This window comes from Heliangelus exortis, chromosome 4, assembly GCF_036169615.1.
Source record: "Heliangelus exortis chromosome 4, bHelExo1.hap1, whole genome shotgun sequence".
NCBI classification, from domain to species: Eukaryota; Metazoa; Chordata; class Aves; order Apodiformes; family Trochilidae; genus Heliangelus; species Heliangelus exortis.
In genome coordinates, this window is record NC_092425.1 from 22,821,120 (window position 1) to 22,849,028 (window position 27,909).

A 27,909-nucleotide genomic window follows, 5' to 3' on the forward strand; every position below is an offset into this window, starting at 1 on the left:
AAAATGTTAACATGGTTATTACATATTAGCAATGCTCTGTACCTTCTGAGAATATAATTCAGTACTTTGCTTTGCATAGTTAAAATCCTATTCATTCTCCTTAATGAATTACTGTCTTCCTAGCTGGAAATGTTTCTGGTAATATTAAAAATAGTGTCTCGTAGCCATCAATCTTTATTGATGATATTTTATGCACATCAACGTAGCGCACTAAATTTAATTTTCTTCCACATGCCCCTGTTAACATTTTTTCACTAGTTCCTTTAAAACATCCTTTCCCAAAACAAATCATCTTCCCTTATCATAGTAGCAAAATTACACTTGGAAATTACATGGTTCCAACGGAAAGCTATGCAAGAAAGATAAATCCACTAAAGGTTACAAACCACCCTTCACTCAAAAAATCCGCAATAGAAAATGACTAGAAACTGTGAAAGTATTAGAAGGAAGTATCATTGCTCTTATTCTTCCTTAAGCTACTGGAGACAGCATATCAAGCTGGAGAGATCTTTTTTCCTATAAAAAAGCACAGCCATACTTCCATCCTTGGAAGTCAGCGGATCAGTTTAATCACCCTAAACTTTCTTTTTATTGTTAGAACAGAATTACCGTTAACTCTGTAACACTCACAGCCTATTAACTTAGACTCAGGTTACTGAAAGAACAGTAAAATTTCTGGTAACAACTGTATTACTGGATAAAACACCAACAATAAGGTTATCATGCATGAAGTTCAGACTGCCATATCTCCCTCAACACCATTCTGGATGTACACTACTTGTTGGGAAAAACCCTCAATTGCACAAGTTTAGAAAACACCTGCTGGTAGCTTTGCAAGTTGTACTAGCTGGGAAGTTTTTGCTAACTGTATGTTTGTAAAATTCATCATGGTTTATTAAAATATTTAAACAAACTGTCATCAGGGGAAACCTTAGTGTGTAGGGTTATGTGTCTACACATAACATGCTGCCATCTGGGTGTGTACTCAGGGTTACAATTCCAACCACTCTTGTGCTCAACTAGACACCAGGGAATTTATGACTCTTGAAACTTCCCTCATTTCTGAACATCAGCTTCCAGATAAACTGCTATCTTCTGTAAGCATTTCAATGGGACCTTTCTTAGGATAAATGACCCAGGACATCTACACTCCCAAAGTTTGCTGGCTCCCTCAGCTATCTAGATTTTGAGCACTAGAAAGTAAATCAAAACCAAAAGACAACCTTGAAACAAGATAAAACACCAGTTCCCAGTAATAAACTTGAAGCTCTGATATCTCAAGGAAAGAAGCAGTCTGCTTGGCCAAATTCTTTGGAGAAATTGAGATACTGAGCAAAACTACTAATAGTTTTCATTTTTACAGCTGAAAATTAGTGTGGAAACTTTCTCCCCATGAGCTGGTGTTCATCATAATGTCACATCCAGCCCTCTGGGCAACACTGAAGGACCTCGTTCACCTATTCAATTGGAAGTACTGGGAGTTCTTTGTAATACTATTTTTGCATACTAGAGCTTCTGTCTTTCACTCCACATTTGAGAGGTGTAAATACTTAATGGAAATGCTCCATCCCTTTACCTGACAATTAAAAAGTAAACAGGAAGACATTCCTCTCTTCCCTGTTTGCCTGCTGTGATGACAACTGCGGCAAGGAAGAAAGAGGTTTCCATATTGCCTTGGTCCCACATAGCCTCTGCTTTATGTTCTTCTCCAGCAACTGCTTCCATCATTCCTAAGAGCTCTTCTATACAGCAGCATGGTATTGAAATGATTTATCTCACTTTCACTGCTCAGTGCTAATGGTATTTAGGTGCTGCACGTGGGGGGTTTCTGTGCAACACTGGGATCTGTATCAACACAATGCATTCTATTATTAATACATTCTAATCTGCTCAAACCCTTATCAAATTATTTGGGAAAATATTTTACAGCTGCTTGAGCAGGCAATTTATATAGCCAGCTGACCATCTCAATTTGCAGACTTCAGTCTAGCTCACACATAAAAAGCTATATTAGATTCCAACTCTGCCTGACCACAGATACCTAAAGGATAAAGAAATTGCTTTATTACATACATTCACTGCACAGAAATGTTTTAACATTTTTCCCCTCCTAATGTCATAATACACCCAGAGTCTCAATTCTTATAATTTTAGTTTTATGTCTGTACAGTAGAGTGACAATGCTCTATTATACTGCTGAATCATTATATATTGCACGATTATCTCTGATCTCCTTCCCTTACCCATTTGGCTTCCAGTGAACAATTTACGAGCTGGAGATAGTGTGAGGCCAAACCTCAAAATAATCTCATTAGTATCATTTATTTTCTTCAGTCATACTTCCGATCTCTATAGTTTCCTGAGGAAATGAGTTTCATGACTTTATTACACTTCATGTGAAAAATACTTCCTTTTAGGTTGGCTACCTGTTAACTGTGTGTGCTCCATTTATTGTAATTCAAAAAAAAGAAAGACAGTGATACAAGAATAGTGGTACAGAAACTACTGCAATTCTATAGACTTCTGTAATCTTGCTCTCCTTTCTTGACTACTACTGTCTTTCCAGGCAAAAGAATTCTTCAAATTCACCCTTCATGTATTTTCTGAGTCTTCTTGAAAAGTATCAGAGCAATTAGGCAGGAAAGTAATCAAAGCCACTCCTGAGTTTGGGATTATGGATGCATTAGGGCTCCCTGTTTAAGAGATTTACTTCTAGTAGTTTGGAAAGCATAAAACAAAGCCTATGAAAACCAGCTGACTTAAAAGAAAGGTAAGTTTAAAAAAAAAAATTCTCAAGACTTAATGGCAAAGACAAATACTTTTTTGAAAATTCTAGAATTAGTTAGAAATATCGAACAATAACACAGTTTTCTACCTTCTGAAATGTAAAATTTAAAAACTCACTAGCATGGAAAAGATAAATTGAAAGCCATAAAAAATTCCATGCGGGGAACTAGCTATTTGAAGCTTCTACCAGCACCAATCATCTAATGTTTCTGCAAATGTGATTGTTGTCCTAAGTCCTAGGATGTCCTAAATCCTAGGATGTAATTCCTAAGCCACAAACTAGAAAAGTATTTCTCTTAGCCACCAAATAGTTGTGTTGACTCCAAATAACTTCCTATATCCAGTTCATCCAAAAGTGGAGAATGATGCTTTCAAAGAGAGCAGGTAGAGTCATGTATCTCCAGGATGAAGTCAAAAGAGTCCTTTAGCAAGCTGAAAAAGTTGCCAAGTTGCTCGCCAGATCTCCCCTTCCACAATTTCTTTACTGTGCTTTCTTGACTAATTATCAGTCTGCTCCCTGTACCAAGGCCAGTTCATTTTGCAAAACACGACAAATATTCAGACACTGCACTAAGGAATGCCTTCTGTAACAATTCCAATGGCTTCTTAGACAAAAGAAAAGTGTCAGAACAACATTTAAGCTACATTGTCAAGTTTGTAGATATGCCACATTCTTTCTCCAATTCCATTAGATCAACATTTGATGGAAAAAACACACCAATCAGCAGCAAATACACACATTCTTCCCCATGCCAGTGTCTTTAGCGGAATTTGTTCACTAAGATTAAAAACTAGCAACCTCTCTTTTCACCACCACCCCCTTCCCACTCAGTGCCTCTACTTTCATCCCTGAAAAATTCCAAATACTAGATATCACATATGAATAGAGACAATGCCTCTCCCCCACCTTGAAAATACAGAGCCACTGTCCTAGACACAAGATTACTGAATGGAAGCTGGTTTTGCCCCTGGTTCTGCCAACTTCATCAACCTGGCAGATAAAAAGGAACATACTTAACCTCACAACCAACTTGTCACTAGAGCAAGCTAGCTTTTTGTCAAGACTGAAGAGACAACACTTTTAGGCAACTAATCCTGCCAGAGTAGTAGTGTCCCGAAAATACAGGTACCTGTCCACATGCAAATACAGAGATTTACATGTACATATTGGTGTAAAAATGAAAGCATTTCTTCACTCTTTGACTCTCATTACTGTTGTCTATCACTTGGACAATAAATCGGCCAAATTGCATTCATTTTGTAAGACACCTCTTTAAGATACTGTAATGCACAGTAAACTTGAATACACTTATGTCAAAAGCAAGGCATAGTGATACACAAATGAATAGTCTGCACACTTATCAAGAACCTAAGAACAAAACTACTAAGTCCTGGAGAGTACTCAATTCTCCATTTTTAAAAAATCTGTTAAATATTTTCTCTGTTATAATCAAAGCTAAGAGAAACAATGCTATGTTTCAAGCTCTGGAGTTTGTTCTTTAACCACAAACCACATAATTTAATAACTTTCTAAAGAACTAAAACTATTGCCAGTAGCAGTTTGTTCACCTGAACCTTGAATACTGAACTGCCTTTGTGAATCCGTACTACCCACAGTTACAATTTTGGGAAGTATACAGAACGGCTATGGGACGTATCAGATATGGTTTGACATTTTTCATTCTTAATCACAAGTTCTTTTGTGTAAGACATCAGTCACGTCATTACTCACCTACATGTAACCCACAGCCAAATTTTGCACAGAATTCCTCCATTTATTTTAAGGTGCTTAAGTAATAACACAGTATCAATGCAGTATCAGAGATATAACTGAATGGGTATCCACATATTTGCCAGATCTTGCTATCAAAATTTTAGAAGTCAGCTCTACAATTTTATTGAAACCATAATTATGTTTCTGTTGAATACTAAAATACTACTACTGAAATAATTCTCAGTTGCCTGTCAATTTATGCATTATTAATGAAACAAGTTAGCAATTCAGTCTGCTTCATTTATACAAACGTTTTTTAAGGCTGCAAGTATGCTTTCCAAGAGGAAGGCACTGCTTACTAACAAGAGACAGGTCAATAGAGAAAAACTACTTATCAAGTGTATACATGTAATTTCACTCAAGTGGGAGGCAGAACTATACATGGTGACATCTTTTTGTCCTAAGGAGAGCACTTATGCCAACTGTAACAATGTTGCTGCTCTTATCTCTTTCTGGCATATGATTTTATTTAGAAAATAAAAATAACAGAAAGTCACCTTACCTTTTTCTTCATCTATTCGAAAAACTCCTAAACCAGATCCATCTCTGATGGAATATCTAACCTCCCCATCTCGTCCTGCATCTTCATCATAAGCAGATACTGTCATTACTGAGGAGCCAACAGTGGCATCTTCTTTTATAAAGCCTTTATCTGCAAATACAGAGAACCGTGGAGGGTGCAAGTTTTCATTCACATCAACTATCTCAACCTCAACATAACAGGTAGAGGACAATGAAATGGGTTTTCCTTTGTCCTTGGCCCGCACAGTCAAGTTGTAAAGTTGTTTCTTTTCATAATCCAGTCTTTGTATTAGACGTATTGCTCCACTTAGTTTGTCAACATCAAACATGCCATCTCCACTGTCCAAAAGACTGTATCGTACTTGACTTGACTGGCCTACATCAGGATCATAGGCTTCCAGCCATGTAATAATAGTTCCCTCAGGAAGATCTTCTCGAATTTTCACGTGGTAATTTGAAGGAATGAACTTAGGAACATTGTCATTAACATCTTCTACAGACACTTTCAAAGTAACTGTTGAAAATAATTGAGGTTCTTCAGTAGGCTGGTCCCTAGCCTCTATTTTCAAGAAATAGACATGCTGTTCTTCATGATCCAGAATGCCTACAACTTTCACAACTCCTGTCACAGCATTAATAGTAAACTTGTCTGTATCTGTAAGAAGAGAATATCTCACTTCTCCATTAGGCCCCGAATCTTTATCAATAGCTTCAATTTGAATTATGTCATTGTTTGGCTCTTTGTTTTCACTCACTTCAACAAAATAGCTGTCTTGGAGGAACTCTGGTGGGTTGTCATTAGCATCCAGGATTTTTATATCTAAAAGGTGCCAGGCAGACTTCTGCGGTATTCCAAGATCATACACGGTAATGTTTAGAGTATATTTATCTTTTACTTCTCTATCAAGAGGAGATAACACTTTCAGCACTCCTCTTTCCATATCAACAATGAAACTACTGTCTTCATTACCTCCAGAAATTACATATACTAACTTTCCATTGAAGCCAGTATCAAGATCAGTAGCATTCAAAAATATTATGCTTGAGCCCACAGGTTGGTCTTCTCTTATCTCAATGCTACTGGGGAGAGTACTTCTAAATTGAGGTGAATGCAGATTCACAGAGTGAGTGTCAAAGAAAACATCCTCAAGTTCTCCACGACTGTGCAATTTATTTGCTTGTAAGAGTTTCTCTGCAAGCATTTTGGCCACACCAGTTTCTTCACATTGCAAGCTGACCGGTTTGCGACTGGTAGCTACAGTTATGTTGATATACAATGGTTTTGCAAAGTTTTCTCCATCTGTAGCTGTAATTTTCAAACTGTGAAAAGATATTTTAGCACCTAGGCTATCTACCAGTGACTGTTTGAGTGAAAGTACTCCAGAGTTTGGATTTAGGCTAAACAAATCCAGTTCATTCCCAGATTCAATTCGGTACCTCACCAACTGGAGCTCATCAGCATCAATAGCAGATACAGTTGTTATTTGTTCTCCAACACCAAGATCCCTGGGGATTGTTCCCTCACAATTTATTTTCTCAAACAGAGGTATATTGTCATTCAGGTTATTTAAAATAATAGTAACAGGAACTTCAACTTCTCGACGATATGGTATACCCCAATCAGAAGCTCGAATCCTTAAATTGTAAACCCTTGGCATTAATTCATAATCCAAGTCTTCGGAGGTACTAATAATCCCACTGAAATGATTAATCACAAATGGCAAAGGATTTAGGTTTGCAATACTATAGGTCACATAACCATTCTCCCCTTCATCAGGGTCTTTTGCACTTACTCTCATAACACTGGTACCTACTGGCACATTCTCATCAAAGGAGGCCTTATAGGATGTCTGAGTAAATTCGGGAGGATTGCTGTTCATACCTAGTACTTTAATTAATACTTTTGCAGAAGCTCTTCTGTCACTTGTCACAACTTCAAGTTCAAAATGGGATGCATATTGTGCTTTTATAGGTTCAGAAGTGGTAATAAGACCAGTGTGAGTGTTCAAATTGAATTTTACTTTTCCCGGTGTATTTTTAAATACATATTTTAAATGTGGGTAACTAGGCAGAGCTTTAACCATTACCACAGGTGTATTTGGAGGGGCAAATTCGCTTACTTCAGCTCTGTATATCTCTTTTTCAAATCTGACAGGACCAGACTTAAACTGTGGAGATGTCACATAAACAACTTTTACAGCAGAAAACTGTGGGGGGTCTCCTTTATCTTTAGCTTGAAGGGTAAGGTTATATCCAAAAGGATGGCTCTCCCAGTCGATGTGACCAACAGCTTTTATTCTGTATTCTTTACCACCAGGAACAGACCTCACTGTTTTGAATTGCTGAAGTGGATCACCTGCAACAATATTTAATGATGCTATTTCCCCATTTGAACCCTGATCGTTATCCTCTACAGTTACAATCGCATAAGTTGGATCTTTGTCCAATTCTGATGGAGTCAATGTAACAGCTGTAATAACAGGGGCATGTTCATTTGCTTGCTCTACATAAACAGTTAGTTTTGCCATACTGCTTATGCCACTGCTACCATACAGCTTCAGCCCACGGTCCACGGCAAGAATTTCCATCTCATAACGCTTTGTGTCCGAGTAGTCAAGCCTACCAGTTAGAACTACCACGCCACTAGTCGGATGTATAGCAAACATATCCGTTCTCTCCTTAAAGCTATAGTAGAACTCTCCATTTGTTCCTATATCTGCATCTGTTGCACTGACTTTAGCAATGCTGGTCCTTATTGCTGTGTTTTCAGGCAAAGAAACACTGTAAGATGTTGGAGAAAACAAAGGCCGCAAGTCATTCGTATCCAGTACCTGTATCCTGACCTTCGTGCGTGTTTCCGCATTTGTGTTTTTTTCAACGGCTTTAACAGTCAGCATATAATGATCTTTTACCTCTCTGTTAAGGATAGCTGTGTTTCCCCCTTTGGTCCGTATTCTCAAAAAGCAAAAATTTCCAAGAACATATTCTTCAGCTTTGAATAAGTTCTCATTGTCGCCAGAAATAATTTTGTATCTTAGGTCCCATAACGGATTTGTAATATAAATGCCCATTTTCACTGGATGCCCAACGTATGTCTTGGCTGCAGAATTCTCATACACAGTGGCATTATACTGTACTTGTGTAAACTGCATTGGTGGAGCATGATGTGGCCTTTCATTTCCTTCACAGTTTCCAAAATGCTGCACCAGCAGCATCAGCAGCAACAGCATAGTCAAGTATCTTCCCATGGCAGCAATTACAAAGAAACCCTGAAATAAGAGAGAGATGTGTTAAGACTTATAACTGTTCAAATACTATTAAAATAACCTTGATGCTTAGTTTAGAATCCATGCTTCAGAGAAAACCAGAAGTTACACATCTAGGTTATGCCCTTTTCTGTAAAAGGTTTCAACATTATTTACAGTACTAGAAAAAGCAGATAAATTAAAACTCCTAAAAAGTGCCAAGAATCCACAACACCAAAAGTCTGTGAATTTCTACCATGACACAAGGGGAACACACAGAGTTAACTTCAAATTATCAAGTCAATGAAGCAACATGTCAGAAGAAATATGACAGTGCTGTCTGCAGTAAGTGAGCAAACCAGATCTAAACTAATCTGAAGTAGTGAAAATTAACTCCACTACTTCATACGTTACACTGTCTTCTGACAGAAAATTCTTCACCCTCATTTAACTTAGATTGTAAAATGGCTGATGTCCAATAATGTGGAAGCAAATTGTTGGCTTGAAATTACCATGAAATTTTCAAACTATCCTATGAGCTCCTGTTTTAAGAACTACAAAGAGTGTAAGCAGAGAGTACTTTTCTATGTATTACATACTCTGCAGCTCTCAGTACCCTTGTAAGAATAGTGGATAGCAGGCCGTATCATAAAAAACATTTTTAGCATCACCACTAAGTTGTAAAATCAATAAAGAATGAGACATATTCCTTTATTACCCTCTCAGAGCACATCTGAAACAAATTAGTATCAAGAGCTATGTGAATGGGAATCTATCAAAATAACTGGAAGAACTATTAAGACACTTTTCTCAAACACACTCCAGAAATGACAGTGAAAGAGCCTGAAGCAGTAAGACATACATAGAAACACATCCTCACTAGATATCCCTTTGAAAGAAGACAGTGTATCATTTCCAGTGTCTAAATCCAGGCAAGACTGCAGTAGGAAGAAATGTAAAAACCTCAGGAACAGCTTCTTCACCTGGGTTTATAAACAGTGTTCTTCACTCCCCAGACTCTCATAAGATAACAAAGCTTCAAAATGCTCCTCAACAACTCCCAAGATTTCAAGAAAATATTGGGGGGAAAATTATTTCCAGCAAGAAGAAAGCAATCTAGCTTTGACTTCACTTCTTTGATTAAGTAGAACAGTCTTATCTTTCACCTTTCCATAGCCATCCTAAATATTTTTCCCTTACCTCTCCTTTAGCATCTTCTTCCCTGACCAGTCTGTTGTACAATCCACACTAATTCTTAATGGCACCTTTCTTTCATTCTCCTTGAAGTTTCTCCCACGGTTTAGCCTTCGTCTGTCTTCACTATCTCTGTCAGTCTCTCCTCAGTACCTTTCCTGAAACTAATTCTGTTCACCTCAGCTCAAAAGGTATCACACTATGGTTGCCTCCTTCCCTCCACTCAGATTCTCTCTTAGAGTTATTTCTCTCTTCCCTAATTCCTACCTGCTCAGGTAGATGAAAGTCTGTGTTGGCTCAAATTCCATGGACTGACTCTGCCACTAGAAAGCACTAGAGCAAATTAATCTACTTGTGTCAAGAGTTCACTCTAAAACCTCAGAAGAAGCTAACTCAGTCAGAGCCATTAGTAACTCAATGATGTTGGGAAGACCCAGCACATAAACTACAGGGAATACTGGAGACAAGCAATTGAAAACTTAGCTAATATCCTATTGAGAAAAAGAAAAGGTAAGTTTGTCTTCCGAATCCAACTGTTAAGTTACATGACTATAGACACAACCATAGCAAACAATAAAAAGTATATGGGCTTCTAAAAGTATGTCACTAGCTGAACCCATTTTACAAGGTCTTAACACTGGATGAAGGAAAGCTTGGGAGGGCAAATGAGCCTAAGGTTGGAACAGCCAGCAGTTCGATGGATTAACAGTATTATTCCTCTGTCTACTGCAATGATTTTTCCTGGGAATAAACAGACACTTGGGTCCCCAAGGCTTCATCCTCCTAATATACTCTCAAATAAGCAAACATTTCCAACACAAAACAAAACCAAAACAACAAAGAAGACCCCACAAACAAACCTCTAAACACTGCAATAAATAACTGATAGATACCTTCCAGAACTCCAAGTAGTTTAAGATTCCATCAGACTGTCCAAAAATACATGTTATGAAAGTATCATTTTAATCAACCAATACAGATTCTTTTATGCCATCTTGCTGGAATTTTGGAAGATGTCTATTATAAAAGCTATTATCAGATCTTATGCTGATCACTAGGATGGTTATTTTTTTATTAAAAACCAAACAAACAAAAACCAGTCCAAAATCCAACTTCACCTCAATGCTATGGCATTCTGCAACTCACTGTCTACACTTAATGAATGTTTAGCAACAAGTTGTTGGAAGTGGTGTGTTTATTGTATAAAACCTTGTACCTGTCTCTATATTTTATCATTTGTTCCTCTTATCTCAGGAACACTTGATACAATGTGCACCACACTAGGATCCATTAGACTGCTTTAAGATATGCAGCTCTTCATTAAATTCAAAGTTGAACACTTCTCTGTGCCATAAGACCTTAAGCACTTTTTGCTGCTTCCCTGTAGTAACTTCAAGTGGAGTTTGCTCAGGATTGGTAAGAGGCAGCCTATTACACATTATGACACAGCCACCATTAAGCAAATCCATTCCTTAGCAGAAACTTTTAAGGTTTGCTGAGTCACAATTGAGAGCTTAAGACCATCTCTCAACTGAACAGTTAACCACATTATATAAAAAAAAGTTAATAATTTCTGTTATATGACACTTTCCCATCTTGTCATAATTTACAAAGCTACTGGAAACTAAAGAATGTTGATCCAGGATTAGCCAAAAGTCAACATAACATAATCTTGATAAATATCTAAAGCATTAAACAATGCCAGTTGTAAAGACAGTAAACTCTAAGGGAAAGTATGAAAGTGCTATGATAACGTGATAATGTGTTAGATATAAACTCAGATGGCACATTACAGTGAGCCAGAAAGACTGAATTTCAGAAACGTTTTAGCCAAAGGCTACACTTTGAACTCCTAAATTTTTTATTATCTTTGGAATACGACCAGTTTAGGATTTTCTGCAACTGTTTTCAACACATATGGCAACCGTTTGCTTAGCAAAGCCTCATAGCCCTAGCTTTATGAAGTGCATCCTCTATTTATTCCAGAAAACTACTTTCAAAAAATAATTTTTATTTATATGTATACTCAACACTTGGATACATAACATAGCAGTACTACTTAGTTACAATGTTGACTAAATTATGAACACATCAACACTGTTAACATAATTCGCATGGGGGGGGGGGGAAGGGACGAACCATTAACACAACTTAAAAAGATGAACTATCTTCACATAAAAAGCACAAGCGAACAAAGCTTTTGGGGACAGCAGACTTCCAATTGATAACTTATACACGAAAATTATTTTTATAATATAGCAGTTACATAAAAGACTACTTCCTAACTAGTATGTTTAAAGTATCTAGACTTCGAAGTCTATACTTTGAGATCTGAAAATTTTAAGCATAAAATACAGAATTCAGTAAAGGGCAATATAAATGCCAAGCAAACCAACACCAATAAACATAAAAAAGCAAAATAAAACAACCAGCTTATCTTCTACATAATGTATTAATGGGGAGCATACAATGAGATTTACTCACCCAGAAGCCAAACAAAAGTCACAGGTGGAAAAAAAACCAAATAATTCAGGCCATATAGCCCAAGTCATGATGCATCCTACCCCTGTTGCTCTCCCTTTTTTACAGGCAAGATCTGCCAGTTAGTCCAGAAGGACCTCCCTGTAAGACTGAACTACACCGTTTACATCAGCAGGAGGAGACTCATGGAGCATGGCCTGTTACATGGCTCTAGGGACACACCACAGAGCATTTTGAGGACTGAACGAGCTTCTTCAGGGCTGTTTCTACAATGCTTCTCTACAGAAATCTTTCATTAATTTTTAACAGATGTAGTGGGAGTCCTTACCACTGACACATGCACCTGCTTGTAACATTAAGTTATTAACAGTAAAATGTCTCAATCAATCAATCAATCTATCACCCATTTACTTAAAGGTCAGTTTTGATCAGTGTATGCAAATGATGTCTTTTGACACAAATGCACAGTGAAAAGTTATTACTGCAGTAACTAAACTGTCATGACAGAGTTCCTATTGTAGAAACCTATGAGAAATCATGTGGCTTTGTGGGCTGTACTAACTGTAGTTACATCTAGTCTTTCAATCGTTTAAAAGAGACTATTTATGTAGCCTGTTTGAAAAAAAAAAAAACAGATTTATGATTAAGTTTCCGATAAAAAAAAACCCAGTCTCTTTTGCTTTTCTGGTAGAGAGGATATCTGTCTGTTTAGGTACTCAGAACATTAACACATGAAAGTGTATGGTAATATTTCTTTAGTAAAGCTGGTAAATTATTCAAAAAATGTTCACTCTCACAGAGATTAACATAATTGTTTCAACTTGTGACTCAAGTCCAGTAAGTTTTATGCTTGTATTCTCCAAACTGTTAGTCTGATGAGATACTTGGATATATGTTTTCAAGGTCTTTGCTGATAAAAAGACAATGCAGCTGCTGTACTCTAACACCATGCAAAGATTCTGAGTGGAACAAAGTTTCAACACAATTCTGACTGTTTGTAAATCAGTTACTACTGTATCTAAGACTTAGCTCCCCAGTTGTGCAAGGAAAAGCAGACCTCCAGTCTCTGAGAATGAAAGTCTGTCCAAAATTCAACATGGCACCTTTAACTTTGTGACACCAGTTTTAGTGATCTTTAATCCAGTTTTTTGAAACTTGAAAAATAAAAAACCTTTGAGGGTTTAAAGGAGTTTTGTTTGCTTACTTACAGCGATAGCAGTGGTAATTTAGCCATAGAGTTCTTTCCCATGCTAAGTTATAAAACCCAGAAGACAATCCTACTACTGGGGCAACTACTAAAGCTCACCTTCCAGTCTACCAACAGTAAGATTTTAGGATTTCAAGAAGAACAAAACTAAACCTTAAAAATTTATTATTTCTCAGCGGTAAATAATTTTACTAAATAACTAAGTATTTCCACGTATTTAGAAAAATAAATACGAAATACACATCTATCACACAGAATTCTTTTATTTTACAGAAAGATGGTAGAAGTAGTGAAAGAAAGTAGGTAAAAGTTCCCATGCAACTGCCTAGGAACAACCTGCATTCAAGTAGTTTAAGGCATAGGAAAACTTTGTTAGAAGGCAGAATTTTTTAATTTATTGGCACGTTTCGAAGAAAAAAAAAAATTTTTACACGGTGGGTATATTAGCCTCACTCACTGACACCACGACATTCGAAAGCTCACCTTTCAAACAAAGCTTTGCTTTCTTTCAACTACCGTAAAGCGGAAAGAAAAAAGCAGCTGAAGCCGCCTGAACCCGGGATCTCCCTGAGAGCCTCGTCTTTGCGGACCCGGCTCTTCATCTTTCGGAGGAATGCGGCGAGGAACGCAAGGAGGGACGCGGTGTTAATAGTGCAAACAAAGAAAGTAAGTCACACCGAAGTACGTGCTCGCCGCGAATCGCCCCTGCCGGCTTACCAGGGAATTAAGTTCGCAATGGCCCATCAGAGGCATCCGAAGACACCTTGCCCGCAGGGGAAGTATCACCGCCACCCCTTGTCCTCGACGCAACTTACCAGGCAACCTGCCGCCAGACCGCTGCCGGCTCTCCGGGGACCGCGACCGCGGCTCCAGCACCACCGCCGCCTCCCCCAGCAGGGGAGGGGGGGAGCCGCAGACCGGGAGGGACCGCGACGCCCGGCCCGGCGGGGGACAGGGGGGAGGGGACCGGCGCCGCTTCGCAGCCCCTGCGCCAGGCACCGGCAACACGAGGCAGCCGCTCGCCCGGCGCCTCGGGGCGGCCTCGCCTGAGAGCCGCAACTTCCCGAGGGGGACCCCGCCGCCTGCCCCCTCCCCTCTACCTCAAAAACTTCTTCCAACTCTCCGTCCCGGCCCAGCCACACCTCACCTCTCGGCGGCTCAATGCCTGCGGGGCAGGGGCGCGGACCGGGACCAGCCCCGCATGCTGCCCGCCTGCCGCGCCGCTCCCCCTTTCTTCCCGGACCGTCAGCACTCCTCGCGGGTGCCCCTCTGGGCCGTAGCGCCCCCTGTCTCTGTATTCCTCCGCGGCGCCGGACAGCCGCCCCTCCGGAACTCGTTTCTGCGGCGCTCCGCGGCCGCGGGAGAGGAGGCGGCGGTCCCCGCACCCCGGCCCGCCTCCCCGCTCAGAGGGCCCTGCCTCGCCGGGGACGGGCGAAATGCGCAGAGGGGGGAGAGGGGGAAGGGCGAATACCAGCATGAGCTACTCCTCCCGGTGGCCCGGCGCCGCACAGAGACGCCAGCGCGGCCGGTGGGGAGGAACCCCTCACCTCCGCTGCGCCTGCCCTGCTCCGGGGCGGCAGGGAACCGGGTGCCTGGCTGGGGACGCAGCCGGCTTCGCGTGTGGCGAAGTCGTCCCTTGGAGAGGCTACTCAGAAAACTTTAGAAAGCTGCTTACGGGGATGGCGAGGGAGACCGGCAGAACCCAGGGGGATAGGGGGTCCTCGATGGCGGAGCTCTGCTACACGGGGAGCACCGTGTAGCCGCGACTACATCTACGGTCCCCACTCACGCCGGTGGCGGTGAGAATCGCCCTGCGGCGATCACAGCGCCTCGGCGGCCGCTCCCTTTTTCCCCAGGCAGCCCGTGGGGCGGGGAGGGGGGCTAAGGGGAAGGGAAGGAGCGCCGGACAGCCGCCCCCGGGCCGTGCGGGCGGGCTTGGTGCTGGGCGAGCAGCTGCTGTAACTACTGCACGGATGGAGGTTCCCAAGCAGAGGCCAAAAGCAACTGACGGCTGCTGCGGCCCCTCGCCACCGTTTTAAGGAGTCAGCGCCGTGCCTCGGCGCCGGGAAAAGCAGTGGCGGGGGAGCGTGTGCGGGACCGGGGACAGCTGTGGGAGCGCGGCAGCGATGACGACCCACCCAACCCCCGGCCCGAGAAGGTGGGTCCCCGGACCCGACCACAGGAGGGGAAGCACCCTGCAGGCGTCATGCTGAAGGAATGTCTGCTAGCCAGCCCAACGTTAAAGATGAATTCTCCGAAATAGTCCTCCGAGGATTCCCCGCTCATTAATAAGTAATTACGTTTAATAACGATCAGACGTTTGCCTGGGGAATCCCGACCCAGCGGGCTCACGGCGAAGCCGGGCTGCGGGCGAGAGAAGCCGGCGGGGGCGCATTTACCACGCATTAGCCCCACCACATCTTTTATTAGCCACATAAATAAATAAAGCCAGCTGCGCAGGGGGCCCTCCTGTAACCAAAGCCTCGCGCGCCCGGGGCGACAGATCAGAAGAACCCGACCCCTTCAGACAGCTCCGGCTGCCCGCTCCAGCCCGCAAAGCTCCGCCGATCAGAGCCCGCGCCTCTCCAGGGGCCACCCCGGCAGCCCCCGGCCCGGACACCGTTCGCCCCGCAGCGGCGGCGGGAACGCAGTGCCGCAGCGAGCGGGCAGGGGGCGCCGCGCCACAGCGCACGGCGGTCCGGCAGCAACCCGCAGCCATCCACCCCGGCCGCCTTCGGCCGAGCAGGGCAGAGCGGGGCCGGTAGCCAGCGGCGCCTAACCCGGCCCCGGTTTACAGAGTGTTGAGTCGGGAAACCGGCGCTCTGTTCTTGTCTGTGATGGTGGCGATATACCTGGGGGTGCCCTCAGTCCCCCGTGCACACAGGTTTAGGTAAAGTAGGCGTGCAGATTTAGATATACAGAGATATATACTGAAACATACGTATATCACAGTTATAAACTACGGGTTGAAGCGAAAAACAGAGTATTTTTCAATAACACAACAAACCTGAGCACAAAAACTCCCACGGGAATCACCTATCTAGGCACCTTGCTGACAATAAACTAATAAAGCAAAGAACTCACCAGACCAGCTGGACTCAGAGCTCTTCTCCCAAAGTCCACTCCAGCTCAGTTCATCTCTGCACGCTTCCTCCCCTCCTTTCTTTTTTGTCCTTTTGAGGAGAAGGAAGCGATTCCCCGGTGCCCACACACCTCTAGAGCGTGAACTCCGCCGCGGCTCCGGAGATCAGCGCGGTCCCCGTCCCCATCGCCACAGCACGGCATGTCGGCTCCGACCCATCCGCTGCTTTAAACTTGAACGAGGGTGGGAACGAAAAAAAGACGGGTAAAGGGGAGAAGACAAAAGGGGTGGGGGGGGAAGAAGAAAAGAAAAAAAAAAAAAAAAAGAAAAAAAAAAAAAAAAGAAGAAGAAAAAAAAATAGACGAAAGGGAGGGACAGATCCAACTTTTTAAGACATGTCCAGGCAAAGAACGGGCAGAGTTGAGGAGTTGCAGCAGCGGAGTGAGAGTGGGGAGGCTGCGCCTGATCACCGCTTCCCTCCCTCCCTTCTTCCCTCCCTCCCTTCCTCCTTCCTTCTCCCGCCTCCCTCCTCCTCCCTCCCTTTCTCTCCACTCTCTCTCTCTTACTCTCTAAGTCGTCTTTCGCACTCCGTCCCTCTCAGCCCCTGCTCCCTGTAGTACCACCCCTTCCCTCTCTCCACCGCTACAGCGGAGCGCGGCAGCACCAGTGCCCAACGCTCCGCGCGGGGCCGCTGCCGCGCACCTGGGCCACGGCTGCCTTCCCGCAGGTGAGGCGAGCAGGGGCGAGGGGCCCCGCACACCCCCCTGCTGCCCACCGGCCCCCTTCCGCAGCCACTCTCCACGGCTGTCGCCGCGGAAGGGCCCCGCCGGCTCTGCAGCCGCGCCGCTCGGCTTGGCGGGACGCCGCTACCCGCGCGCACGGCTGCGGGCGCCGCACGGCTCCTCCGCGGCGGGGCACAGCCTCCCAAATAACCGGGTGGCTCCAAGTGGGCTGAGCACGGTAATCACACAGTCTCCCTCACCCACTGTAGGACTAGAGTGGGTCTTGTCTCTCCTTTTAATTTTTTTTTCTTCTAATTTTTCTTCTTCCTTTTTTCCCTTTTTTCTTTTTAATCGCCCTCTTTTTTTTTTTTTTTCTTCTTTCCATTTTTCTTTTCTTCAGAAGAGTTCTATTACTCAAGGCACAGCAAAGAGTTCCCATTACCCCCCAAAAATTGAAAAAGTAAAATGACAGCTCCTTTGCTAAAATAATAAATCATAACCAAGCAAGGCGTATTAATACTGGGGGTCTCCCTCGTTCAAAGTAAGCCCTAACCAATTACTGCTCCTTGACAAAGTTCAGGAGAGGTGGCACTGCTACGTGAAAAGGATCAGTTTGAGAGCAGGGTCCCGAGGAGGGCCTGGATGGTGGGGTTTATAAAATTTTGGGAAAACTACAGAAAGTGCTTGAAAATTTATCTGCATGAGAGAGATAGTGTAACACTAGTCTTGCAAAGCACTCTGAGCTTGTTAGAAGCTAAAATATTCTTTTATGAAACCATTTAGCATAAAGGACCTTGAAGTTGTGGCCTTCCTCCAGAAGTCAAATTTTAAAGGCATTGGATTATTATTTCCTGTAAGATGCACCACTAAAATCTATCAGGTAAGTGAGAGTGCAGTACATTTTGTGTTAAGATGAGCAGATACAAACTGCAGTATATAAATACTAAGTACATTTCCAAATAGTACATTCAGCCTGGGAATGTTCTCTTTGAATGAACTTGTCTGGAAAGTTTAATGTCAAAATTCTCTGGCCTTGTAGATTTCCAGAACAGACACAGCTGATTGATTTATTGAGCATCTCCGAGCTGCTTTTTGAAGACCCTAAATGGAATTATAGTAAGTCCTTATCCAAATGCTACTGGCCAAATGATCTTTCCTTCTGTGAAAAACACTTCAAAGTGGTCTTCATAAAATAAACTGCACTGGAAACAGTATTCCAGAAAAGAGCTAAAAGGGGAACATTTTAAAGGCTGATAGCTCGAGACAAATGCAGATCACATTTCCACTCTGTAGTTACAAATATTTCATAGTTTTGGAGTATGAAATTTGCTGCCTTACTGATTCACGGCCATATTGTGGTTGATTTTTGAGTTAAGTAATGAAAGGCCATAGCAGCAGATTGCTCAAACTTTTGTCTAAACTTTAATTCCTAGTGCCTGGAGAACTACAGTGGTGGTTAGTTGCCATAACCTCCTGTAAGTGGGACAGTAGCATCTTTCAAAAATAGGTGGTAAAGCTAATTAAAAAATAGGGGCTTCTGATTTGTATTTCCTTCAATACACATGCTGTGCTGACAGTAAGTACTTTTAGATGAAGAATAAAGGGCTGTGCCATCACTCTCCAGTGGTGGGTAATGGTGCTTGGCGCTTCAGATAAAGTGTTGGAGCCAAGATGTCCAGGCAAGTGTATTCATAAGTCTTCTTGATATATATATCATTTTACCTTCTAAACCAGGTTTCTAACATCATGAATAATATTGACAAAGTCACTCTGATAGTTACTGAATATTCAATTTTATTTCATGTTTTATCTGCTCTTTGACTTTTGTTCTTGGAAATAGTGTCAATAAAGCTGTTATAATTACTGTTGACTGTTACATTTAAAGATTAATCTAACCAGAGTATCTTTTTGATATGTTATCCTAAAGAAAATTATTCTGTTCTCTTACTTTTTGCTAACCCATAGGAAAGGTGCAGAAGAGAATATTTGAAATCACACTTCAGTATCTTGGGCATCATACACTTCTCTGAAAACTTTCCAGTCTTATAACCATGGTAGGAAAGTATGTTCAGTGCTCCCTGTCATCTGCTAAGTTATCATTGTCCTCATAAAGCTACCCAAACTGAAACAAGTTTTAGCTCAGGTGTAAAATACATATCTTTTTATATATATTATATATATATATATATATATCTTCAGGTTAGGCTGTTTTCTTTTAAGAAACATGAAAGATTCAACTTTGGAATTATTTCCCCAAAACTGAAATAGAAATCTGTTGTCAGACTGCCAGCAAGCAATAATTATGTCAGAGTACTCTTGTAACAAAATAATAAGACAATCAGAAATTACATTCTCACGTGATTATCATCATCTCCCTGGCATTATAGTACTAATACTCGTCTCTCTAGTCTGCCTCAAAATCTAGCCTTTCAGATCTCTGCTCTTGTTTGCTACATATTTAACAAACATGAGCTGATAGATCAACTGGGTAAGTCAATAAATTTGAAGTAAATACCAAAGTCAAGTGTCCTCCAGATAAATTTTCTTGCTACCAGCCCCAGGTATTCACATGGAGAATAATATCTAAATTCCTTTGGATTGATCTCTCAGCTTCCATTTTCCAAAAGAGAATTTCAAATTGTTGGGACTTCAGCTGCATGAAGATTGAAAAATCAAAATCAGCACTTTGAATTACACTGGCTCAGAGATGGCAAAGGTGAGAATAATTATGGCTTGGTCTCTACAAGGCAAACCAGTTGCTACTGCTACACCAAGTGCAGCTTCAAAAAAAGCACTTCTGAACACAATAGCAGGCTGTGACTCAGGGGCAATCAAGGGCCCGTAAACATTGAGTCTCTGTGGCAGAGGGCAAATGCATCTTCTCAATAATGGGGTCAGGTGTAGTTTCAAGAAAATTCTCTGTCAGTTAAATATGGATTGAGCTCACTTTGGCTTTACAGAAAGAATAAAATTCTCTTCCGTACAAAAATTAGCACAAAAGCTGACCCTATCTGAATTGCTTTTACACAGAGAGAAGGAAGCTGAGTAGCAGAAATTCTGCTCTGTCCATTCTTCTGTTCCTTATCTGGCCTCAGTGTCTCAGGACAACACTTCAGGAAGAATTCCTCAGCATCTAAATTGTAGCTTTTGGAAAGCAAAACAAAACAAGACAATTCCCAAATATTTGGTAATACTTCTCTCCCTGGCCTGCTGTTAAGGATGTATACTCCTTTACCACTCTATTTCATTTTCTTTCTTTTAAATGTAGACTTGAGGAATAAAAAACAATTCTGCCTTTCTGGCTGTTCTTGCCTACTCTCTGCAAACCTGGGTTGAGCCACAACTGTCCACTTCTGCCCCTCTGATCACTACTGAGAGGGGAAAAGGAGGCAACTTGCATGAGATAGACATTTAGAGATTGCTGGCATTTTTCTTCCTAAATCAAACTTTTGCTAAACTCCTGAAAATCCTTAGGATTGTTTTTGCATGCATGTCTTTATCTGACATAATTTGACCAAGAATATTTAACTTCTTGCGGTTTAATTATTTTTATTGACTTTCTTTTACCCTAGAGAATTCTTTTTGTGTAAAATATCACTGGCTATTTGATTAGGTACCATTTCACAGGGCTTTTCATGGCAGCAATGTCAAAATAATTGTCATATATCAGCATAAGTATAATGAAGTGCTGAACAATTTCAGCTACTTGACAACCCATTTTGTGCCCTGTGAACCTCGAGAGGAGTTTACTGGGGTGACTCAATCATTAGTCTTATGAGCTGCAGCTATTTGTGGATATGTGTTAAATAAACACGTATGCAAAAGTAAAGAAAACCTGGGGTAATTCCATAGGAGAAGAAGAAAAAAAGAAAAGATACTAGATTTTTCTAAGTGCAAGTATTTCTTCAGGTACTAATGGGGAGAGGACACCCAGATATTTGAATTGCTATTTTTTGAGCCTTTAATTTGTGAGAAACAGTTTATCAGGAAAAGGGTTGTTTTGGGTTTTTTTTTTCAAGCAGCAGGATTGAGAAATACGTTTTTTAAATAGACATGAGCTAGACAGCCTCATTTTTACATTTTGATCTTACAGATTACCTCTGTGTACACCAACTTTTGAGAAGCATTTTAGCTTCACTTCTGAAACTAGGCAGTTTTCCACATCAAATTTTTCTTCACCAAACAATAACAGGTTAAGGGCTGGTCAAATAGATTAGTTTAAATTTGCATAGTAAATAATAAAACCCCATCACATTAGGTAAGTTTGGTTTTTGTCCTATTATATGCCATACTGGCAAATTGGAATAGAATCAGCTGCACTGTTATGGACAGTACTGGTATTTTGATTAAAGGTTTGGATTATTATTAAGGTAATGGTTTGTGCTAGTGCATCCCAAACAAAAAGGAAACATTCCAGTTATCTTCAGTTTTTCCTACAATGGAATGATGGCAGTATGGAGTTCTGCAGGGATTTTTGCCTTGTCTGGCTCAGTAAGGCAGGGAAAGTCTGTTCTTCCATTAGCTGTTATCTTCCTACTGAGTGGTGCTTTGGACTGCACTATTTAGTTCAGATCCACAGGGCTGAAGGCAGAAAGGCATAATTTCACAGTCTCATGCTCATGACATGAGGAACTCTTGAATTTAGGTTTAAATAATTAAAGGACAATTAAAGTGGTTGAAAAGATCAGGAAAGAGCTAGGCTATAAGGGGGGTTAAGCTTTTTTTTCCTTTGTTTTCTTTTTTTTTTTGTTTGTTTTGAGCTAATCTGAGTAGGCTGGTATTTTGTTTTTGTTGAAGCACAGGTTGAACACAGTTAGCAACAGAATTCCCAGGCTCACCAGTCCAGAGCCAACATGGCTTAGGCACTGTGTAGCATAAAAAGGTGAAAGAAATCTGCTCTCTGCTGGGTCTTAAACCTCCTGTTTTCTTTAGCTGTTTCTTTAGCTTTAAATTTATCAATTTGAAGCTTAGGGCTTTTCAAAACTCAAAAAGTTGGAGTCCTAATAATGTTAATGTACATTAGTGCTAAAATATGGGCCTGTAGTGATGTGACAAAGGGCTATGGTTTTGTATTAGAGAAAAGTAGGTCTAGATTGGATGTTCATAAAAAATTCTTTACCATGAGAGTAGTGGAAAAATGGAACAGGTTGCCCAGGGAGGTAATTGAGGCCTCATCCCTAGAGATACTCAAGGTGAGGCTTAACAAGACTCTGAGCAACGTGATCTAGTTGAGGATGTCCCTGCTTTCTGCAGGGGGGTTGGACTAAATGACTTTCAGAGTTCCCTTCCAAACCAAATTATTCTGTGATTCTATAATTCTGTAAATCGGGAACCAAACTTCCTTGGTTTTGAGTAGTTAGAATTAGTCATCCAAATTCAGTTCATCCTTGAGCTGGTGTGAGTTCACAAAATTAAACTTTTAAAAGCTCAGGTGACATCAATTTTATGTAGAGCTGAATGAAGGAAAAGAAGGGACGGAGTAAAGTAGTATGTTCTATTTTACACTAATGTACATCTGGTTCTAAATGTGCATCTGGTTCTAAAATTTGTCCTAAAGCTAGAATTAGGGTTTGAAGAACTGTAGAGAAAAGTAGAGAGCCATAAACATAAAGAATAAGGCTGATATTTGCATAAACCACTGGTTTGCCTAGTGTTCATGGGTTGGTAACCCAGTTTTAATTTAGTCTAGAATGATTAAGGTAGGAATTTAATACTCTGAATGTCTTCAAAATTCTTCAGGTCATAAAGAAGAAAAGACATAGGTATTTATTGTCATTATCCACCTTTTATTGTGGTCATCAGTCTTTTTATTAAGACGAGGCTTAGCCTTACAGCTTATAAATCTTATAATAATACATAGCATAAAAGTCTAGAACCCAATTGACTTCAGTGTACTGTAGGACTCAAAGAGATTTTAATTGAGCTGACATCTACAAAGTCACAAGCCTCATGTTTCTTTAAGAGGTATCACTTACTCCTCCAGCTTTAATTAATCTTAGGTTATGGCTTGGTTTAGGATTTGCAAATCCAAATAGTTAAAAACTTGGATGACTTTGGAATTTTGAAAATCTGATAGAAAGGAAGATTTTTTCCATCATCACTAAGGCTCAATCTTTCATTCAATTCTATGGAATACCATATCCTTCTGCTGCAATTAATCTAGACTTGCAGCTAAGTTGAGGGTTTTTAAGGATAAAGAACTGAGAATTCAGTGCTTGCCTGTATGCTGTGGAAGTCATTCAGGTTTAGTCTCCTGTGTGTATCAAGTATTGCATCCACTTTTACTGTGGGCTCAGAGCCTTTAGATTTCATCAAGATGAAGATTCCTGGTCTTTGCTGATGGCTTTATCCCAATTTACTAGTATTAGGAAGGATTTTTGATTCAGCTTTGTGTATTTGGCAATTATTTCATCCAATGGGAAAGAGGACTCTCATGAATAGACATTCAGATCCCACATGATGTATTAGCTACTGTATATTGAATTGCCTGATCCAGGAATGCATATGTGAAAAGGCCCTGTAATCAGTGGTGTTCTTCTCTATACTATTAGGCTAAATCCAGTTTAAATCAATGAAAAGAATCTCAATTCAGTGACTGCCTTCTAGGTCTTGCAAGTGCCTCAATATCTGAAGAAAAACCAGAAGGTGTTCAACATGACAAGAAGTCCTCTTTCCTTTCAGTTGCCAAGTTCCAGCACAGTGTCATAGCAAGGAAATGAGAGTCTATGGTTTAAGGAGAGTCTGCTGGGTGGAGCAGAGAGCCAATATACAGCTGTAAACAGGAATGATGGAAAGAAAAGTGGCTTCATGAGTACTAGGAGACAGTTCTGTAGTTCTCAAAATGTTACTCATCTAGCTGGTGTGAATCCAGGATGTGAAACAACAAAGTTTCCTGCAAGGACACAGTGGGAAGGGAAAGAATTTTTTATGAACTCTATTTTTTTTCTGTCTTACCTATTCACTGTGATTTTTTCCCATTTCTACTTTGAAAGTTAATAAAGTCTACTTTTCCTGTATTGGAAAGTACTTTACTATCACATTTGGAAGCTCAGTGTGAGAAAAGGTCTTTCTTTCCACTCTACCTCATCTGGGTTTCCATTGCAATCCCTCAAATAGAGCTGTAGCATTTCTGTTTTGATATGTGCAGTGGAGTTCTGTTACCAAAACAAAGTTTCCAAATAAAAGGATTAATGTATATGTTCAGCATAAAACTTATCTATTTGTTCTCATTCTCCCACATAATCTGTATTACCAAGTAGGATTTGACAATCTGGTTTTTATCTTCCTCTTTCAAAATTTAATACACCCTAGTTTCTCTTTCATTATAAACACAGAGAAAATGGCTGCTGCCTTCTTTACCGTGTCTTTTTTTTCTTTTTCCAAAATTGTGTGCTTTAAAAAGCTAAATCATTAAAAGCCTCAGAGAATGTCTAACATCAATATAACCTGCCATCCTCCATAACAAAGGTATGTCATATTTAAGCTCTAGTCTCTATACTATCTCGAGTACTCTATACCTTCATTAGTACTGTTATGGCATATCAGATAGGGTTATTACTATGTAAATTAGACAAATAATGAACACTATGGAAATGTTAATTCAGACCAATATTTTATCACTCTGAATGTGTGGAAAAAATCCCTCATATAAATGGGATCACATAAAGGTCAATGTCTGTAAAATAAAATCATATATCAAATATCATATTCTTACCTAGGTAAGAATCAATATCAATATATCCCATTTTCACATCATTACAATCTATAAATGTGTTAGTCACAAGAAATATATTGTGTCTTTTTCTGTTTGTAATTGCAACATCATTGCTTACCTACAGTAAGTTATAGAGCATGCCTCCAGGCATGAATTAACCTTAAAATAAAATTCTACTGTATTATTATTTTATATTGACAATCCTTATCAAGTTTTTGTCTCAGAAGCTGAAGCTGTGTAGTAAAGACTGCATGCCACCTATGCTCAACTCCTAACCAGTTTCTTTAACTTCAGAAAAACTTGCTTCAGCTCAGCAAATAGAAAGGCATATCTGCCAAGAAGGTCTTATACAGGGAGTGGAAAGAAGAAAGTAGATTGGTGAGGTGGACTGGATAGAGTTCAACATATAGTGCATGAGAGAGAAAGAAAGAAAGAAAGAAATATTTTCACTTTTAGAAAGGGTACTATGCGAGCTACAGAGGTGACATTCAAGTAAGATGTTCAAACTTAACATTGTACCAGGCAGTTTTTGCCTGTTTCATGCACTTTTTTCAATTACCCAATGTGGTTAGATCTATCTGCACCTTGAAAACAGATGTAATAAATGTTTGTGGTGATTCATTCATTTTTGCATGTCTTGTACAGATAGAATTTTTCAGACCTATGGATGGAATTTTAGATACATTTTTCAAGGCTCTTGTGTTAAAAACCCTACTAGGCCCATTCCAATATTCTGAATAAATCACAGTTCTGTCCAAAAACTGGAACAAAGAATACTTCAACATGTATTTTATCCAACACAAACTGATGGGTTAATACCCATTGAAATTTTATTTCAATTAGCCAAGAGCAGCCTATTAAGGGAGAAAAATAAGGCAAAAGGTTGCTTTAAAATTTACATTTGGCATCTCCAAGGCACTGTATCAAATGAAATAATTTTGAAGAAAAATCCTACCTAACCTTGCATGTCATTGGTTGATATTTAATTTTTATTTTCCGTTTCTTTCCCTTTTTAACAGGTTTTAAGGACATTGCTGCTAATACTGTTTGTCTCACAACTCTTCTGAGTACCTACTACCTACATGATTGTAATAGGAATCATGATCTGAGTACATGATGAAAGGCTGGTTTGGTCATAACTCCTTCTCTGCTCTCAAGTTATTGACTTTTCTCTCTGCTCAGTTTTCTCTTCTATTAATGTTTCTACAATAAGTGTTCAGGAATGGGGCACTCTATTTAAACATTCATTTGAACTCCTGCTGAAAATCTTCCAAGATTAGCAGATTATTTTATCCAGTCCTTCCTCAGTATAAATAAGAGGCCTTTCTGTTTCAGGAGGTCCTGGTTTTGAAACTTTCTTCCCACAAATTTAGTCAGTACAGATTATTTTTAAACTACTTTTTTTCTCTACTTAAAAGACCATGAGTCCCTTTTTTTATATTTGATATCATCAAGACACCATTCAAATGAAAAGATTCTGAAGAAAGTATGTATTGAGCTAGAAATATTTTTACACTAGCATTTTTTATTTATCATCCGAAGAAAACCAGATAAAATAATTGCAAGAATTTATCACCTGTACTTTCCTGCCAGGACAGAGACATGTCAGGGAATCAAAAGCAATTAATTGATTCTATCTCTCAAAGACACCGCCATAACTCTTTCATAATCCATTGCAAAATGGAAGTAAAATGCAGGCTAAAAAAGCCTGACTGATTTCACAGGAATGGAGTAAGTTTATGCATTCAATAAGTGACTGCTTGAGCTGGCAGAAGATAAGTTTTTTAGTCAGCTTCTTGAAATATTCTTCTATCTCCTTATCCCACTACCAAGCAGGGGGCAGAAACTATAATGTGAAATTGTATATTGTTGTATATACCTTCTCATCCTCCTTGATCAAAACAGTCAAAATATGTTGTTAAATAAAAAACATAGTCTGTGAAGTGATAAGGCCTGTGCAACTATCTAATTGTGCAAATAAAGTACCTATTAAAATGATTCTGTTTAGTTCTTCTGATTAGTCTCATATTTGTGATGAAAATGTGTGTTTTCAATCAGGTAGGTTCATAAAAAAAAAGATTCTACATAATGAAATTACTGTGGCTATAACAGAGCACTACTTGGTTATATTACACTAGCAGTATTTGTAAAATGAGTTATGAAGATTTTGTCCTTGTTTAGTATTTGGCAACAATGACTTCTGCATTCAGTGAATTGAAATATTTTCCCAGAGTATCTTCACACACAGTGGGCTGTATTTTTCTGTTGTATTTTTCCAATTGTGTTCTAATTGCAAAGATCACTGCACAGAAGAATAAAAGCTCTGACCATGAAAGGGCTTTCTGCATTTTGATGATATATCAAATATAAAAGTTAAATTGTCTGTAACTTACTAAGCATCATAGGGTACTTTTGAGTATTGTGGAAATAAGTAATTACAGAGTAAAAAGACTATCTGAGATGATGGATGCTCAGGGGAGTGAGAATGGATTTTTCACTGCCAGGTCACTGGCTCAAAGCTGGCCCATTTCACTGGAGAATGAATATTGTTACCTTCCCATACCTCCTCACTGCCTGTATGAAATCTGCGAATTTATCTGGTGCTGTATAAAGATGAATATTTTAGCTGAAAATTCAGATAAGTGGGTAATAGCAGGATAGTGAAGCCTGTTCTGCCATACCTCCATATTTGCTCTGTGCATCAAAGACTTAGTTTCTCATACTATTTACACATTACTAAAGACAGTAATTACTCTTTTTAAAAGATACTTGGCTAAACATAAGGGTAAATTTTGTAACTGCACTGAACAAAACAGCTTCCATAAGCAAAATTCAGTATAAGGAACTGTCACAGACTTGGACCCTAAACAAAATACAAGATAAAAAAAATGCTTACCGTAATCCTAAACTGTAGAAAAATCCATACTGATTTCTGATTAAAATAAATTCAGGAAAAATATCGCACACACCCCCAGAAAAATTTCTCATGATTTATAGGTTGAGACACCTTTCAGATTTCCAGTTGTGAATTAGGCCATTATTAAAAAGGAGCATAGTTAGATAATGATCATGTTTAACTGCTTTTTCCCTTTGTTTAAGGTCTTGAAATATCTCTTCAAGCTGATCTGTGTAATATGGTCTAGTCTAAGTGATACCTCCTTAATTTATTTATATCTGCATT

The 27,909-nt window shown here is 40.0% G+C and overlaps 1 protein-coding gene and 1 long non-coding RNA gene across 10 annotated transcripts in view; one reads left to right on the forward strand and one right to left on the reverse strand.

Annotated features, from left to right (window-relative positions):
- The window catches only part of FAT1 (FAT atypical cadherin 1), a 109,557-nt gene extending 92,805 nt beyond the window's left edge, over nt 1–16,752 (reverse strand). For 2 of the 9 annotated variants that reach the window (XM_071743362.1, XM_071743361.1), the window contains exons 1-2: nt 14,358–15,080; nt 5,064–8,352 (exon numbers count right to left, since the gene is read on the reverse strand). In XM_071743362.1, the coding sequence (XP_071599463.1) occupies nt 5,064–8,352; nt 14,358–14,687 (3,619 nt within the window). In that variant the 5' untranslated portion in view covers nt 14,688–15,080. The other 7 variants (XM_071743368.1, XR_011725780.1, XM_071743365.1 and 4 more) reach the window with 7 other exon arrangements.
- Nucleotides 16,469–27,063, forward strand: LOC139795974 (uncharacterized). Its single transcript, XR_011725781.1, has 3 exons — nt 16,469–16,556; nt 18,054–18,130; nt 25,748–27,063. It is a non-coding gene; the product is annotated as an uncharacterized lncRNA (long non-coding RNA).
- Nucleotides 27,064–27,909: the final 846 nt, after the last annotated feature.